At 36.9% G+C, this 16645-nt stretch overlaps 1 protein-coding gene across 1 annotated transcript in view; it reads left to right on the forward strand.

The window, feature by feature from the left end:
- LOC100929703 (zinc finger protein 2 homolog) overlaps window positions 1-12263 on the forward strand; it is a 31867-nt gene extending 19604 nt beyond the window's left edge. The window contains exons 4-7 of the mRNA XM_023495480.2: window positions 3760-3883; window positions 4934-5029; window positions 7125-8279; window positions 11112-12263. Coding sequence (XP_023351248.1) covers window positions 3760-3883; window positions 4934-5029; window positions 7125-8230 — 1326 coding nt within the window. The 3' untranslated portion in view covers window positions 8231-8279; window positions 11112-12263. The remainder of the gene's footprint in view (window positions 1-3759; window positions 3884-4933; window positions 5030-7124; window positions 8280-11111) is intronic.
- Window positions 12264-16645: the final 4382 nt, after the last annotated feature.

The following is a 16645-nucleotide window of genomic DNA, read 5'->3' on the forward strand; positions in this document are numbered from 1 at the left end:
TTTTATCTAGATTCTCATTTTCTGATCCACAGTTCCTCTCATCCTCAGTCTCTGTCTTTTTCCTGTATACTTCTGACAATGAAAGTCCCCAAGGTGACCCTTCTGAACTCTGCCCTATAGGTGCTTTCTGTCAGTCCCACAGATTCTTTCTTTCCATGGTGTCTTCCTTTCAGAATATTATGTGTCACTGCAGGGTCAGAAAGAACACTGCTCCATTGTGAGGGAACTTTGCCCTCTGATATTTAACTTCTCTTGTCCTCCTTTTATTTTTCTTCAGCATTCTCTTAGAAATCTCAATCCTGTCTCCATGCTCCTGTCTCCTGCTCCTTCCAGTGGTAGTTCCCCTCATGAGTGACAGCTCCCCTTAACTCAAAGTATTCTTTTCAGGCACTTAACCCCCAAGCCTCAGGCTGAGGTCCCTTATCTCTTATAAGAATATCCACCGATCCCCCAAAGTCTAGGCCCTTCCTCTCTCCACCTTCTCAATCTTTCCAGCTTCCTGCCTGACCCCTCAGGTGGTCTTCTCTTTCCAAGTCCATGGAGCTCATCTCCCCAATCCCTCATTTTCTTGATTGTTCTCCAGACTTTGACATTCCTGGTGACTCTGTCTCCTCCAGGGTCCTCTCTTCTCTTTGTTTTTAGGACCTGGCTCTCTCCTGGCTTTCCCCCTCCTTATCTGACCACTTCTCTTTCTTCTTACTGGAACTCAGGCTCCTCTTTACCACAGAATGCCCACATTTTGTCCCTTATTGTGAAGGTCCCATCTGTAGGCTGTGTCACCGTGGGCCCCATCTCAGCTCCAGGGCTCTCTGGAACCCATTGTTCTGTCCCTTGGCCTTATCTCCTTGGTTTTCATTGATCTGGCATTATTCCAAAGTCAGTCAGTTCCAGGGCATGAGAAGGTCTTTCTCCTCAAGGCTGGTAGAATTTTGTGCTTCTGAATTGAACTGTTAAAGGTGACTACTACCAGCCTGGCACTTTGTAGCCATGGGTTTGGTTTTTAGATCCCGGGATCAGATTTGTTTTTTCTGTGGGTGAACTGGGAATCCTTTCTATTAGATCTATTCTATTATTCATTTTCTTTGTCAAGAAGTGACCAGTTCTCTTTGACCATTTCCTTTATGATAGTGACCATTATTTTTAACCAGTTTCCTTCCGTAACATCTCCCATCCTTTGCTTTTCAGTGTCCCTGCTGTATATTTCCCTTTAGTACACTTCCCTTCAGCAAGGGCAAATTTTTTGACTGTTAATTATTGTTTACTTCATTTCCTTTGTGCTGTCCATAACTTTTGGATTTTTTATTTCCTGTCTATTTTCTCTTTTTTTTTTTTTTTTTTTTGAGGGGGAGGTGGGGAAAAGGTGCTATGGCAGAATCTATTCCCTTATCTTGGCAATTAACAAAAGAAGACCAGGGGTCCAAGAAAGATGGAAAAAGGTCTGGATGGAAAGGAGGCACTAGAGTCAGGCATTTGTGAACAGCTCAGTCAGACAAGTCCCAAAGGAATAGAGCCAGGTGAATAATAAGGACATAGCTGGCCTTTTTCTTTAAGAGAAGATTTAGAGTGCATTAGACCCCCTCATGTTGGTAAAGGGGGGCTGTGGGAGGCTTGTGAAGGAAAGAGATTTGCAATATCTTCCCTTGGGTGTGAGTTAAGGAATCACTCAGAGATCAGTTATCCATCAGGGAAAGGACTGCCTGCCTTTACTGAGAATCCACCCTTTGGATGAAGAAGGGATCAAAGGGCCCTAGAGAAAAGGAAAGATTCAGCAATCCATGGCAATCTCAAAAAAGAGTAACAAAACAATAAATTCCTCAGTTGTTCACAAGTGAACAAATATCGAAAAGTAAAGCTGAAATGTGCGTTACACAAAGACCATGAGGAGGTCAGGGTAGCAATTCCTAATTAAAACAAATATGTCACAAATTCACAAAGGCCATTCTCTTTGCCAAAGGTAAGTTTATTTAGGAGAAAAGGTTATGGAGAAAATAAGCAATAAAATAAGAACCTGCTGGGGGAAATATGAAACAGTGCTGGAAGAGCAATAGGGTTACCCTGGAAAAGAATTTGGAAGACTCCATTAAAGGAATATGGTGGATTATTCCATTGACTGATGGCCTAGAAACATAAAAGGCTTTAGCAAATTAATCAGTTAGTTATAGTTAGGTAGATATAGATATAAAGTTAGCTATAGTAAGGACGAAGTCAATATTCAATTGAAGGCACTATGAGGATGCGGGGGGGAGAGTGCCCTATACTGGGTTTTGTTTTTAAAAGTACTTAGTAGAGACCTTGACCATGGGTACATTTTTGATGGGTGAGATGCAGGGTTTGAGATTTCGTAAGGTAAAAGGGGGACGTGCCAGACAAAAATCTGGGAGCTCACAGGGAAACATCAAAGAGGAGTCAGATAGGATGCTCCTGGCAGTCCGGGTCCCATTCCTCAGACATGTAATCAGACTCTGAGAAGTTGTTTCCAGATGTCCAGAGTTTGGAGGGATAGACAAGTGAGCCTGACAAAGAATTCCATTTCCCCATCACTATATGGGGATAGCCTGGGACTTGATTATTCCTGATAATGGCAGATCAGGTTCTACTTGACAAAGGAAGTGAGCAAGCTCAAAGTCCACATCAGACTATAAATTAGATGGTTCAAAGAAGAAATCCAAAATCATGTGCTTGTAGAAGGTTGGAACTATAGATGGCCCCTGCCCAGTATCAGGGTATTCCCACTTCTGGCCACCTTTTCCTATATAAGTTCCATCTCTTCGCTTCTTATCTTATCTTCATGATTCTTGTTCAAACAGGATTATAGATTTCCAGACATCTTTATAAAATACTTATTTCTCAAAAAGAAACTGACAATATCTTTCCCATGAATATTTTTAATAAATGAAGGAAACTTCTAATTATTCTTGTTTCTCTATAATGAAATAGTAAAATTACGCAGTATATTCTTGAAATAAATGAAAGCAATAAATAATAAAGAAATGAGCTGTTTTGCCCATGACAACATGTTACCCGGAGTGACCTCAGGGAAGCAATAAAACTTTTTTTCCCAGAGCATGCTATACTTGCCAATTTCTCACAATGTCTTTTTTTTTTTTTTTTTTTTTATTTATTTATTTATTTAATAGCCTTTAATTTACATGATATATACATGGGTAACTTTACAGCATTAACAATTGCCAAACCTCTTGTTCCAATTTTTCACCTCTTACCCCCCCCCTCCCTAAATGGCAGGATGACCAGTAGATGTTAAATATATTAAAATATAACTTAGATACACAATAAGTATACATGACCAAAACATTATTTTGCTGTACAAAAAGAATCAGACTCTGAATTATTGTACAATTAGCTTGTCTCACAATGTCTTTACAGAAGTTTCTTTAGAATGTATCACTTAAGTCAATTCTGCTAAAGAAGAAATTTCCCATCACCCTCTTGCTCTCCACAGATCCATCTGCCTCAGAGATAAAACACAAACTCTTCCTGATTCCACAAAGAAATACATTCAATAATAAGACATTTCTCAGCTTTATTCCAACTGATTCTATAAAATGCTTTTCCCAAAACTCAATAAGACTCTTAAGGACCATGGTTGCAGGAGCCGACTTTTAACACTCAAAAATGGCATGAACTTTGAGCAAATCCTTTCTCTGCTTCAGTTTCCTCCTGTAAATTGGGGAGGGCTGGTTGGATTCTTGAAGTTTTAAGTGACTTTCAGCTCTACATGTCATGACTTTGGTGCTTTAGGACTTGACATTCAGGGATGTGGCTGTGGACTTCACCCAGGAGGAATGGGGCCTCTTGGACCCTCCTCAGAGGGAGTTGTACAAGGAGGTCATGTTGGAGAATGCCCGGAACCTGCTGTCTCTGGGTAAGGACGTTTCCCTGGGTAACTCTGAATCTACAATCAAAGGCCATATCTTCATTTCCTGGGGTGTAGGGTTTAGGGGTGTAACAGTCAGAAAGGACAAAGTGCTAGTCTGCTCTGTCCAAACAACAAGTCCTCCTGTATAAATTTGCCTGGTATCATAGAAAACTGAGGGTTTGCTCAACTTTGGTTGCTCCTGAAGCTGTCTCTTACCAGTTCTAGGTAGCTTCAAGTCAGAGATGAAACCAGTGAGGAAGCATTTCACACAAGGATCTAATCTGAGCTTATTTTGGTTGATCTCTACTTGGACACAGAATGGTCTACCAGAGCTCTGAAAATTGCTCCTACAGTTATTACTGCAAATGTCCCTCTGGCACGGGGCTAGGATTGGGAATACTCTTCTTTTTAGCAAGTATCACTTTGTACCCAAAGCCCATAATTGTTTCCAGTATAGGAAACTTGTCCTTGATCTTCCTTCCTATTGTCCTCAAATTCTGGCACCAGTGGTGGGAAAGGAAACGAAGGGAATGAGCATTTCTTTTGATGTACTGTCCTGTGCCTTATGCTTTCTTTATAATACATTAACAACAACATTGTTTAAGAAAAAACTTCCAGGAAATAAGTTATTTTGATTATTCTAAATACCAAAATTAATAATAAGGCACAAATAAAGAAAGATATGATTTGCATCCAGATAACTAATAGAAACATGTATAGCATAATTTTACTTTAGTCCCAATAACACTTTTTATTCACGTATGGGATTAGAACCCTCTGCCAGAATGGCACCTAATAGGATAAGAGGAGGGGGAGAAGAGCATTTGACTATTTCTCAAAAAAAAAAAAAAAAAAAAATGTTGTACAACAAGATAATGGGACAAACCTTATCATAGATTTCTTGCATTAAAAGCACTAGTGGGTGACCACAGACTCATATATTTCAATATAATGGGGTCAGTCTCAATGGGGCAGCTCTGGATCTTCACCCCATTCCCTAAAGAGAGCTAAATTTTAAGCTTATTTCCTTCATCCCTCCCTGATTTCCATGCCCAGGGCTTCCAGTTTCCAGAGAAGATATGATCTCTTATTTTAAGCAAAGACAAATACCCTGGATGCTGGAACAAGAAGACCTGAGGACTTGCTCTCCAGGTGAGTGAGGTGACAGCAGAGATGTGAGAGTTACAAGTGATGTCTAGTAGTTACCCTGAAGAAAATACTGGCTTTGGGTGAGAAAGATCAGCCTTGTTATTCTTTTTCAGATATTCCTGGGCCAGTTAATGTATTTCAGTTTTCCATCTATCAAATGAGTGGGTTGTCCTCCATGGCCTTGTAGGTCCCTTCCAGTGATCATTTGGGATCCTATAAGAACTCATTTTGGAATTTGTGGCAATGCAATTCTCCTAAAAGTGCCTAAAAGCTTATCCCAGATGTGCCATTTCTTAGAACTTCTCCAAGTCAGCAAACTTTTAAGTGCCTGCTATAAGCCAGACCCTGGCCTAAGCACCAGGAACATAAAGAGAGACAGAGACATCCCCTGCTCTCCTGGAGGTCAGAGATCGCTGGGGCAGACAGTACACCAGTAATATACTATGGACCAGATAAGTTGGATAAATTTAGTTCCTCCCTAAATCACTAAGTAATTAAGGTAATAGTGGTTTAAGAAGGAGAGTTAAATTGGGAAGATAATGGTCAAAATGAAATACCATACCTAGCATTTACAGTACCTATATGCAGTGTATCAGTATTTTTGCATTGGGATAATAGCATATAAAATGCTACAGGATGATTAACTCAGTATTCTGGATGAGACATATTTTCAGATGTTGGTGATTTCTTGCAATTTTCAAAAACTGAGTTTGTTTAAAGAATATGCAGGAGCATGTGATGATAAATTTTTAAAAACAAATAAGCATTGATTATTTTGAAGAAGAAAATCATCAGAACAAAATCACTTATACCTCATATAAAATACAAAAAAAAAAAAAAATCCAACATGCTTAGTATTCAAATAATGTATCGGAAAAAAAAAATTTGAAAGTGATCACTTGAAAGTGCAGACAATGAAAGGGAAAAGGAAAACTTTTTACTTTATCAAATACTGAAGGCAGAGCCTGGCCATGCATAGGGTATGATTTTTAGGCATAGCTGCTAGGATTTCAGTCAAGTCACTCAACTCCTCTGAGCTGATGGCTTGAGTTGTGACTACAGCGAGAATGAAAATATTTTTTGTGTTGTCACAGATTTACTGTGAGAATCCAATATATTTGTTCATGAAGGTCATTAGAAATTAAATCATCCTTGGTATATGAGCTAATGGGATTTTTAAGTGATTGATTCTGCCCATTTAAGATTTTTCTGTTTGAATTGACTCAAATTTATAAGAATACAAGCCATTCACCAATTGGTATATGGTCAAAGGATTTGAACAGACAATTTTCAGATAAAAAAATAACCATTTCTAGTCATATGAAAAAATACTCGAAATTGGTCAAAGAAATGTAAATTTAGACAGTTCTGAATTACCATTGTATATCTCTCAGCTTGACTAAGATGACAGGAAAAGATAATGATGAATGTTGGAGGGGGTGGGGGAAAAGTGGGAAACTAATATATTGTTGGTAGAGTTGTGAACTGATCCAATCAATCTAGAGAATGCTATGCAATTAGACCCTTAGGGCTGTCACCCTGTGTATATGTTTTGATCTAGCAATGTCTCTACTGAACCTGTATCCCAAAGAGATGATAAAGGAAGGAAAAAGACCCACATGTGCAAAAATGTTTCTAGCAGCCCTTTCTATAGTGGAGAGAAGACTATGGGGGTTGAGAAAGAATCACAAGCTAGTATTTCACCTATTTTTTTGGTAGTTTGTTTGCATTTAGTTTCTTCCTCATTTTTTCCCTTTTTAATCTGATTTTTTTTGTGCAGCATAAAAATTGTGAAAATATGTATAGAAGAATTGCACATGTTTCATATACATTGGATTACTTGCTACATAGAGGAGGGTGGTAGGAGAAGGAAGGTAAAAAAATTTGGAACACAAGCTATTGCAAGGGTGAATATTGAAAATTAGTTATGCATATATTTTGAAAACAAAAAGTTTTAATTAAAAAAAAACATTTTTCTCTTTGCCTGGGGAAATAGAAAATAATTGAGATTTTGTTCTGCTGATGGAGGGAAGGGGATATTAATGTATATGTGTGTTATAGTGTCTATGTTACTGTTTGTTGCTGGTTGTTTTTTCAGAGCAAGAGATCAGACTAGAAATGAAGGACACTACCGAGGAGACAAACCTTTCTGTGGTAGAACCTCACAGGCCAAGATCCATAAGTCACTGTGACCTTACTTGGAGAGAAATCTGTGCTAAACATGAGAAAATCCACACTGGGGAGAAATCTTATGAATATTACCAGCGTGGAAAGGGTTTCAGAAAAAGGGGAACCCTTACAGTACATCAGAGAATCCACACTGAAGAAAAACCTTATGAGTGTAACCAGTGTGGAAAGGGTTTTACTGAAAGGAAAGCTCTTCATGTACATCAGGAAATCCACACTGTGAGGAAACCTTATGGATGTAACCAGTGTGGAAAGACTTTCAGCAGTAAGGGATATTTTACTGTACATCTGAGAATTCATACTGGAGAGAAACCTTTTGAATGTAACCTATGTGGAAAGGCTTTTACTGAAAGGAAAGTTCTTAATGTACATCAGAAAATCCACACTGGAGAGAAACCTTATGAATGTAACCAATGTGGAAAGGGTTTTACAGAAAGGAACGTTCTTACTGAACATCAGAGAATCCACACTGGGGAGAAACCTTATGAATGTAACCATTGTGGAAAGACTTTTAGGCAAAAGTCACATCTTACTAGACATCAGAGAATCCACACTGGAGAGAAACCTTATGAATGTAACCAATGTGGGAAGGCTTTTAGGCATAAGGAAGCTCTCACTGTACATCATAGATTCCACAAAGGTGAGAAACCTTATCAGTGTAACTTGTGTGGAAAGGCTTTTAGCAAAAAGACAAGTCTTACTGGACATCAGAGAATCCACACTGGAGAGAAACCTTATGAATGTAAGCAATGTGGAAAGGGTTTTATACAAAGGGAATCTCTTAATAGACATCAGAGAATCCACACTGGAGAAAAACCTTATGAATGTAAGCAGTGTGGAAAGGGTTTTATAAAAAGATATTCTCTTACTGAACACCAGAGAATTCACAGTGCAGAGAAACCTTATGAATGTAACCAATGTGGAAAGACATTTATACAAAGGGAATCTCTTACTGATCATCAGAGAATCCACACTGGAGAGAAACCTTATGAATGTAACCAATGTGGAGAGACTTAGATTTAAGGGAAGTGGACATCAGACAAGCCACACTGGAGAGAAATATTATGTAAGTAATTAATATGGAAAAGGTTTTGTAGAAAATTCTGATAGGTTATCACCAGATTTGTGAGGAAATGTAAAGGCATTAAAATAAGGAGGAAAATGAATTTGGTAGAGAGCACTGGGAGAGATGAATTTACAGAAGTCAGTCAGAGATCTTGTATGAGAACGTCTTTCTCCTCATGACTTGGAGGATTTCATGCTTCTGAATTGGAATTGGGAGCCATGGATTTTTTGTTTTGATCTGGTTTTTAGTAGGTGATTTCTGAACTCTTTTCTTTGTAATTTTAGTTTTTTGGTTTAAAAGTTCTGCCAGTTCTCTTGGATCGTTTTCTTCATCCTTGGGTCCATTTTCCCCCAGTTACAAATCAATGATCCTTAGGGTGTCCATGTCTCAGAATTCAGTGCACTTATTTTACCAAGGGGCCGATTGTTTTTTAATATTCTCGTTTTTTTTTTACTTCACTTCTTCTAGGCTGTCCTTCCCTTTTTAAGTATTTGCATTCCCTCACTATTCCATCTTTTTTTTTTTCCCTTTGGGGAGGGTTGCCATGGCACATTCTAGGATTTCTATTTCCTTAGCTTGGCAGTTTTGTAGATGTTTTATATGTGTTTGTCCCATACTTTTAGTTTCTTTAGACATTAGTTCATCTCTTCTGCTTTTATGTCAATCTACATTTCTTCATTCCCCCTTTTCTTTTAAATTCTCTTGTAAATTCTCCTTCCTCTCTTGCCCTTTAGCTACTGCTGCTCACTGGTTTTTAAATTTCATCCATTTTTCTTCCTTTTTCCAATGAGGATTTCTGTCCTCCTTACTCTCCCTCTTCCCTTTCTGTTTTACTTAGATGCTCATTCTCTGATCCACAGCCCCTCTCTTCATTTAGTCATTGCCTTTTCCCTGTACACTTCCTAGAGTTAAAGGCTCCAAGGTGACCCTACTTAGTTCTGCCATGTAGGTCATTTCTGCATTGATTCTAGGCCCAGTCCCACATGGTGTCTTCCTTTCAGAATACTGTGTATCACTGCAGGGTCAGAGAGAACACTGCTCCATTGTGGGGAACATTGCCCCCTGATATTTACTGTCTTTTATACTCCTTTTAATTTTCTTTAGCATTCTCCTAGAAATCTCAACCCTGGCTTCATGCTCTCCTGCTCCTCCCAGTGGTAATTCCCCCAGAAGTGACAGCACCCCTTAACCCAAAGACAAAGACAAATAGTGCCTTTTCAGGCACTAAACCTCAAGCCTCAGGGTCAGGGCCCTTATCTCCTATAAGAATATCCACCAATTACCCAAAATCTGGCCCCCTCCCTCTCTTCACCTAGGAGGAGTACTTCAATTGCAGAAGGTCTTAACACATTTTGGTACATGAACAAATTGGAATATTGTGCCAAAAGAAACAGTGGCTTGAAAGAATTTGGAGAAGCATGGGGATATGTAAATGAATGGTGATAGACTGAATTGAGCAAAATCAAGATGAACTATATACAGCGTGACTCCCTCAGGTGCTCAGATAGACTAATCAGTGATCTCTTCAATTTGAAATTTCTTCTAGCAATGTAGAAGCATGTCTGTCTGTCCATCTCCTGGGGCTCTTGCCTGTGTCTCACATAAATTTACCCCAGAGGGTCTATCACATATACAGGAAAAAGACAGAAACTTTCATTATCTCTCAGCCATACCAATATTCTTTTAGTTACAAATTTACATGTGGGTAAATGCATGTGTCTCTATATGTTTATGTGTATAAGAGTATATCTATATATATATATACATTTTCCCTCTATGTGTATATGCATATAGCATGTGTCTATGTCTGTATGTGTATTAATCATAGCCTGCTTTGGGAATGTGGGGATAAAAGAAGGAACAGAGAACAAAAGAACAACCTACCATAAAGTAGAGAAGGCCCATCATGAATAGAATTTCTTTTATTATTAAATATAATTTCTTGGACTGGAAATTCATTGTTACATCTTGAGTCCTCCCTGACATTTTTGGGGCATATGATAATGTTGTGCTTTTTTGTTGTTTTTCTTTTTTTATGTTTTTATTTTTTATTAAGTAAAAAAATAATAAATATTTCATCATCTTTTTGCCTTTTTAGTCTGAATTTTGTTGGAAATAATTGAAATATGTTTAAAAGAATTGCATATATTTAACATATATCTGGGTATTTGCTGTCTTGGAGAGGGGAAGGTAAGGAAAGAAGGAAGGACCATATATATAGAAGTTTTACAAAAATGAATGTTGAAAACTGTCTTTACATACTTTTGGAGAAATAAAATAAATTGTTTTAAAAAGCAGTTGCTCATGAAAACCATACATCCAATTGGCCTTCTCAAGGATTCGGTCAACTTATAGTTCGATGTCATAGGAGGTGTTGATAGAAACGTAACAAGAAGTGTTGATCAGAAGCCAGTGGTTCAAAGCAATGCAGTTGTTCAGAACTACATAGGCCAAGGGTTCAGAGGACATTTGAAGATCTTTGATGGTCTGGGACTTGTCCCCACTGAGTTTCTCAAAAGCCTCACTTACCTTAGCAGTGACATCATTAAATTCCAAATAAGCAAAGTATGGCCTGGAAAATGGCTGCCATCCTTCCCTAAAAATTATGGGGGGAAAAAAAGACATTTCCAACAGTGGAGTACTAGGGGTGGGATGTGGGGAGCAGCTATCTTACAGAAAACACCCTGTTGGGGGAAATTGATTTTTGAGGACTGGTGGATGATCATTAAAGGTACTGCTCCGCTAAAGTTGTTTGTTTTTCTCTATGTTTAACATGAATATAACCAATGTGGAAAGGCTTTTAGATGCAATGGAACTCTTACTGTATTTCAGACAATCCATGCTGGGAGAAAGCTTATGAATGTAACCAATGTGAAGAGACTTTTAGATTTAAGGGAAGTTTTACTGGACATCAGAGAAGCCAAGCTGGGGAGAAATCTTATGAATGTAACCATTGTGGAAAGACTTTTAGATATAAGCAAAGTCTTACTGGACATCAGAGAAGCCACACTGGAGAGAAATCTTATGTAAGTAATGAAAATAGAAAGGCTTTTGGAAAAAAAATCTGATTGGTTCTTGCCAGATTTGTGAGATAAAGTAAAGGTATTAAAATAAGGAGGAAAAGGAATTCAGGAGAACATTGGAAGTGATCAGTCTACAGAAGTCAGTCAGTTCTTGTGTATGAGAAGGTCTTTCTCCTCCTGACTTGTAGGGTTTTGTGCTTATGAATTAAATTGTTCAATATAACTGCTACTGGCTTTGGAGTCAGAAGCCATGGGTTTGTTTTTGTTTGTTTTTCTGTCGGTGATCTCTGAATTCTTTCCCTTATAATTTCAGTTTTTCTCTATTTAGAAGTTCTGACCAGTTCTCTTGGGTTGTTTTCTTCATCCTTGTGTCCATTTTCCTTTCAGTTATGTCTTTCTGGAAGATCCATGATACTTAGGGTGTCTACGTGCTTGTTGTCTTTGAATTCAATGTACTTTATTTTAGGAAGGGACCAAATTCTTTTGAATACTTTTGTTTTTTACTTCACTTCTCCTAGGCTGAGTATTTGCTTCTCTCATTATTGTGTCCTTTATTTTTTTCTTTTGGGGAGGGTTGCCATGACAGATTCTAGGATTTCTGTTCTCTTAGCCTGGCAGTTAACAAAAGAAAACATAAAAATTTTTTTCTCCCATAGTATGCTATAAATACTTTTTTGAAAATTAAATAAATGTGGTAATGACAAAAAGAACTGACCCTGACAATCAAAAATTTTTTGAGCTTTGAGCAAATCGCTTTTTTGTGTTTCCATTTCCTCCTGCAAATTGAAGACTTTTGGATTTTATATTTTTTAAAGTTTTTATTTTCAAATTATATGTATAGTTTTCAACATTCATCTTTGCAAAACCTTGTGTTTCAATTTTTTTTCTCTCTCCTTTTTCCCCACCCATTCCCTTAGATTGCAAGTAGTCCAACATATGTTAAACATACAGTTCTTCTATACATAGTTCTATAATTATGCTGCATAAGAAAAAAATGATCAAAAGGAAAAAAATGAGAAATTAAACAAAAAGGAAGCAAACAACAACAAAGAAAGATGAAAATGCTATGTTGTGATCCACAGTCAGTTCCCACAGTCCTCTCTGGGTATAGATGATTCTCTCCATCACAAGACCATTGGAACCGGTCTGAATCATCTCATTGTTAAGAAGAGCCACATACCATTGGAACTGATCATCATATAATCTTGATGTTGCTGTGTACAATGGTCTCCTAGTTCTGCTCACTTCACTTAGGACCAGTTCATGTAAGTCTCTCCAGCACTTTCTGAAATCAGCCTGCTGATCATTTTGTATAGAATAATAATATTCCATACCATTCATATACCATAACTTACTCGGCCTTTCTCCAAATGATGGGCATCCCTTCGGTTTCCAGATTCTTGCCACCACCAAAAGGGCTGCCACAAACATTTTTGCACATATGGGTCCCTTTCTTTCCTTTTAAGATCTCCTTGGGATATAAATCTAGTGGAGACACTGTTGGATCAAAGGGCATGCACACTTTGATAACCATTTGGGCATAGTTCCAAATTGCTCTCCAGAATGGTTGGATCTTTTTTTTTTTTTTTTTTTTTTAGCCTTTATTACAGGATAATGCATGGGTAACTTTACAGCATTAACAATTGCCAAACCTTGTTCAATTTTTCACCTCTTACCTCCCACCCCTCCCTAGATGCAGGATGACCAGTAGATGTTAAATATATTAAAATATAAATTAGATACACTAGTATACATGACAAACGTTATTTTGTACAAAAAGAATCAACCTCTGAGATATTGTAAATTACTTTAAGAAATCAAAAATGCGGTGTAAATAGGGATTGGAATTTCAATGTAATGGTTTTTAGTCATCTCCCAAGTTCTTTTTCTGGGATTAGCTGGTTCAGTTCTTACTGCTCCATTGGAAATGATTTGGTTGATCTTGTTGCTGAGGATGGCCTGGTCCATCAGAACTGGTCATCATATAGTTATTGTTGTGAAGTATAAATGATCTCCTGTCCTGCTATTTCCCAGATCAGTTCGTGTAAGTCTCTCAGGCCTTTCTAAATTATCCTGTTGGTCATTTTAAGAACAGTACATTCCATAATATTCATATACCAAATTTATTCAGCCATTCTCCAATGATGGACATCATTCAGTTTCATTTTTCCACTACAAAAGGGCCAAACATTCGTGCACATACAGATCCCTTTCCTTCTTTATAATCTTTGGGATATAATCCCAGTAGTAACACTGCTGGATCAAAGGGATGCACAGTTTGATAACTTTGAGCATATTCCAAACTTACTCTTCCAAATGGTTGGATTCCACAACTCCACCAACAATGCATCAATGTCCCAGTTTTCCACATCCTCCAAAATCATCATTATTTTTCCTGTTCTTACCAACTGACAGGTTGTTAGTGGTATCTTAGGTTGTCTTTAATTTTGATTTCTCTGATTAATAAACTTGGAGCATCTTTTCATATGACTAGAAATAGTTTCAATTTCTTCATCTGAGAACTGTCTTCATATCCTTGACCATTTTTCAATTGGAGAATGCCGATTTTTATAAAATTAGAGTTAATTCTTCATATATTTTGGAAATGAGGCCTTTATCAGAACTTGACTATAAAATATTTTCCAGTTTATTCTTCCTTCTAATCTTGCTGCATTAGTTTTGTTTGTACAAAACTTTTCAGTTTGGTATAATCGAAATTTCTATTTTGTGATTATAATGATTCTGGTTCTTGCTTGGTCATAAGCCTTCCCTTCCACAGGTCTGAGAGGTAAACTATCCTTGTTCTCTAATTTATTAAAATTTCATTCTTTATCCTAGGTCATGAACCATTTTGACCTTATCTTGGTGTATTTAAGTATGGATCAATGCCTAGTTTCCATATTGTTTCAATTTTCCAGCAATTTTATCAAACAGTAAGTTCTTATCCCAAAAGCTGAGATCTTTGGGTTTGTCAAAACTAGGTTGCTATATTTGTTGACTGTTTTATCCCTTGAACCTAATCTATTTCCACTGATCAACTAATCTATTCTTAGCAATACCTAAATAGTTTTGTAACTGCTGCTCTATAATAAATTTAGATCTGGCAAGCTAAGCCACCTTCATTTGATTTTTTTTTCATTAATTCCTTGAAATTCTTGACCTTTTGTTTTTCCATATGAACTTTGTTGTTATTTTTTCTAGGTCATTAAAATAGTTTTTGGGACTCTGATTGGTATAGCGCTAAATAAATAGATTAGTTTAGGTAATATTGTCATCTTTATTATATTTGTCGCCCTATCCAAGAGCATTTAATATTTTTCCAATTGGTTAGATCAGATTTAATTTGTTGTGAAAAGTGGTCTTAATTTTGCTCATAAAGTTTCTTGATTTTCCCTTGGCAGATAGATTCCTAAATATTTTATATTATCAGTAGTTACTTTAAATGGAATTTCTTTTGTAACTCTGACTGTTGGATTTTGTTAGTGATATATAAGAATGCTGATGACTTATGTGGGTTTATTTTATAACCAGCAACTTTGCTAAAGTTGTGGATTATTTCTAATAACTTTTAGCAGAATCTTAGGGTTCTCTAAGTATACCATCATGTCATCGGCAAAGAGTGATAATTTGGTTTCCTCATTGCCTATTCTTATTCCTTTAATCTCTTTCTCAGCTCTTATTGCTAAAGCTAGCATTTCTAATACAATATTAAATAGTAACGGTGATAGTGGGCAACCTTGTTTCACTCCAGATCTTACTGGGAATGGTTGCAGTTTGTCTCCATTACATATGATGCTTACTGATGGTTTTAAATAGATGCTGCTGATTATTTTAAGGAAAAGTCCATTTATTCCTATATATATCAAGCCTTTGGTAAATCTGATTAGAAAAAAGAGGGAGGAAAATGAAATTAGTAGTCTTAAAAATGAAAAGGAGAACTTTCCACCAATGAAGAGGAAATTAGAGAAATAATAAGGAGTTATTTTGCTCAACTTTATGCCAATAAATTTGATAACCTAAGTGAAATAGATGACTACCTCCAAAAATATAGACTTCCCAGACTAACAGAGGAGGAAGTAAATTGCTTGAATAGTCCCATTTCAGAAAAAGAAATAGAACAGGCAATTAAACAACTCCCTAAGAAAAAATCCCTAGGACCAGATGGATTTATATGTGAATTTTACCAAACATTTAAAGAACAATTGGTCCCAATGCTATATAAATTATTTGATAAAATAGGGAATGAGGAGTCCTACCAAATTCCTTCTATGACACAGACATGGTACTGATACCTAAACCAGGTAGGCTAGAAAACAGAGAAAAGAAAATTTAGACCAATCTCCTAATGAATATTGATGCTAAAATCTTAAATAAGATATTAGTAAAAGACTACAGAAAAATCATCTCCAAGATAATACACTATGATCAAGTAGGATTTATACCAGGAATGCAGGGTGGTTCAATATTAGGAAAACTATCAATATAATTGGCCATGTTAAAAAATTAACAAAAACCATATGATCATTCTCAATAGATGCAGAAAAAGCATTTGATAAAATCCAACATCCATTCCTATTAAAAACACTTGAGAGTATAGGAATAAATGGACTTTTTCTTAAAATAGTCAGGAGCATATATTTAAAACCATCAGTAAGCATCATATGTAATGGAGACAAACTGCAACCATTCCCAATAAGATCTGGAGTGAAACATGGTTGGATCATTTCACAATGCCACCAACAATGTATTACAATCCCACTTTTCCCAAATCCACTCCAACATTCACCATTATCTTTTCCTGTCATCTTGGCCAATCTGAGAGTTGTGTAGTGGAATCTCTTAATTTGTATTTCTCTAATCAAGAGTGATTTAGAGCACCTTTTCATATTACTAGAAATGGTTTCAAGTTTTTCATCTAAAAATTGTTTGGATATTAACTATTCTTAATAAATTTGATAGAGGCAGCTGAGTGGTGCAATGGATAGAGCACCAGTCCTGAAGTCAGGAGGACTAGAGTTCAATTCTTGGGTCAGACACTTAACACTTCCTAGCTGTGTGACCCTGGGTAACTTAAACCTGCATTGCCTCAGCTTAAAAAAAAAAACAAAGAAAGAAAGAAAGAAACTAAGAGAAACCACCAAAAGCATGAAATATTGAAATTATCATCACATAAAAACATTTTTATCAAATTTATTTATTTATTAATTGCTGAGGCAACTGGGGTTAAGTGACTTTCCCAGGATCACACAGTTATGAAGTGTTAAGTATCTGATGCCAGATTTGAACACCAGTCCTCCTGACTTCAGGTCTGGTGCTCTATCCACTGCTCCACCTAACTGACCT

This window comes from Sarcophilus harrisii, chromosome 2, assembly GCF_902635505.1.
Source record: "Sarcophilus harrisii chromosome 2, mSarHar1.11, whole genome shotgun sequence".
NCBI classification, from domain to species: Eukaryota; Metazoa; Chordata; class Mammalia; order Dasyuromorphia; family Dasyuridae; genus Sarcophilus; species Sarcophilus harrisii.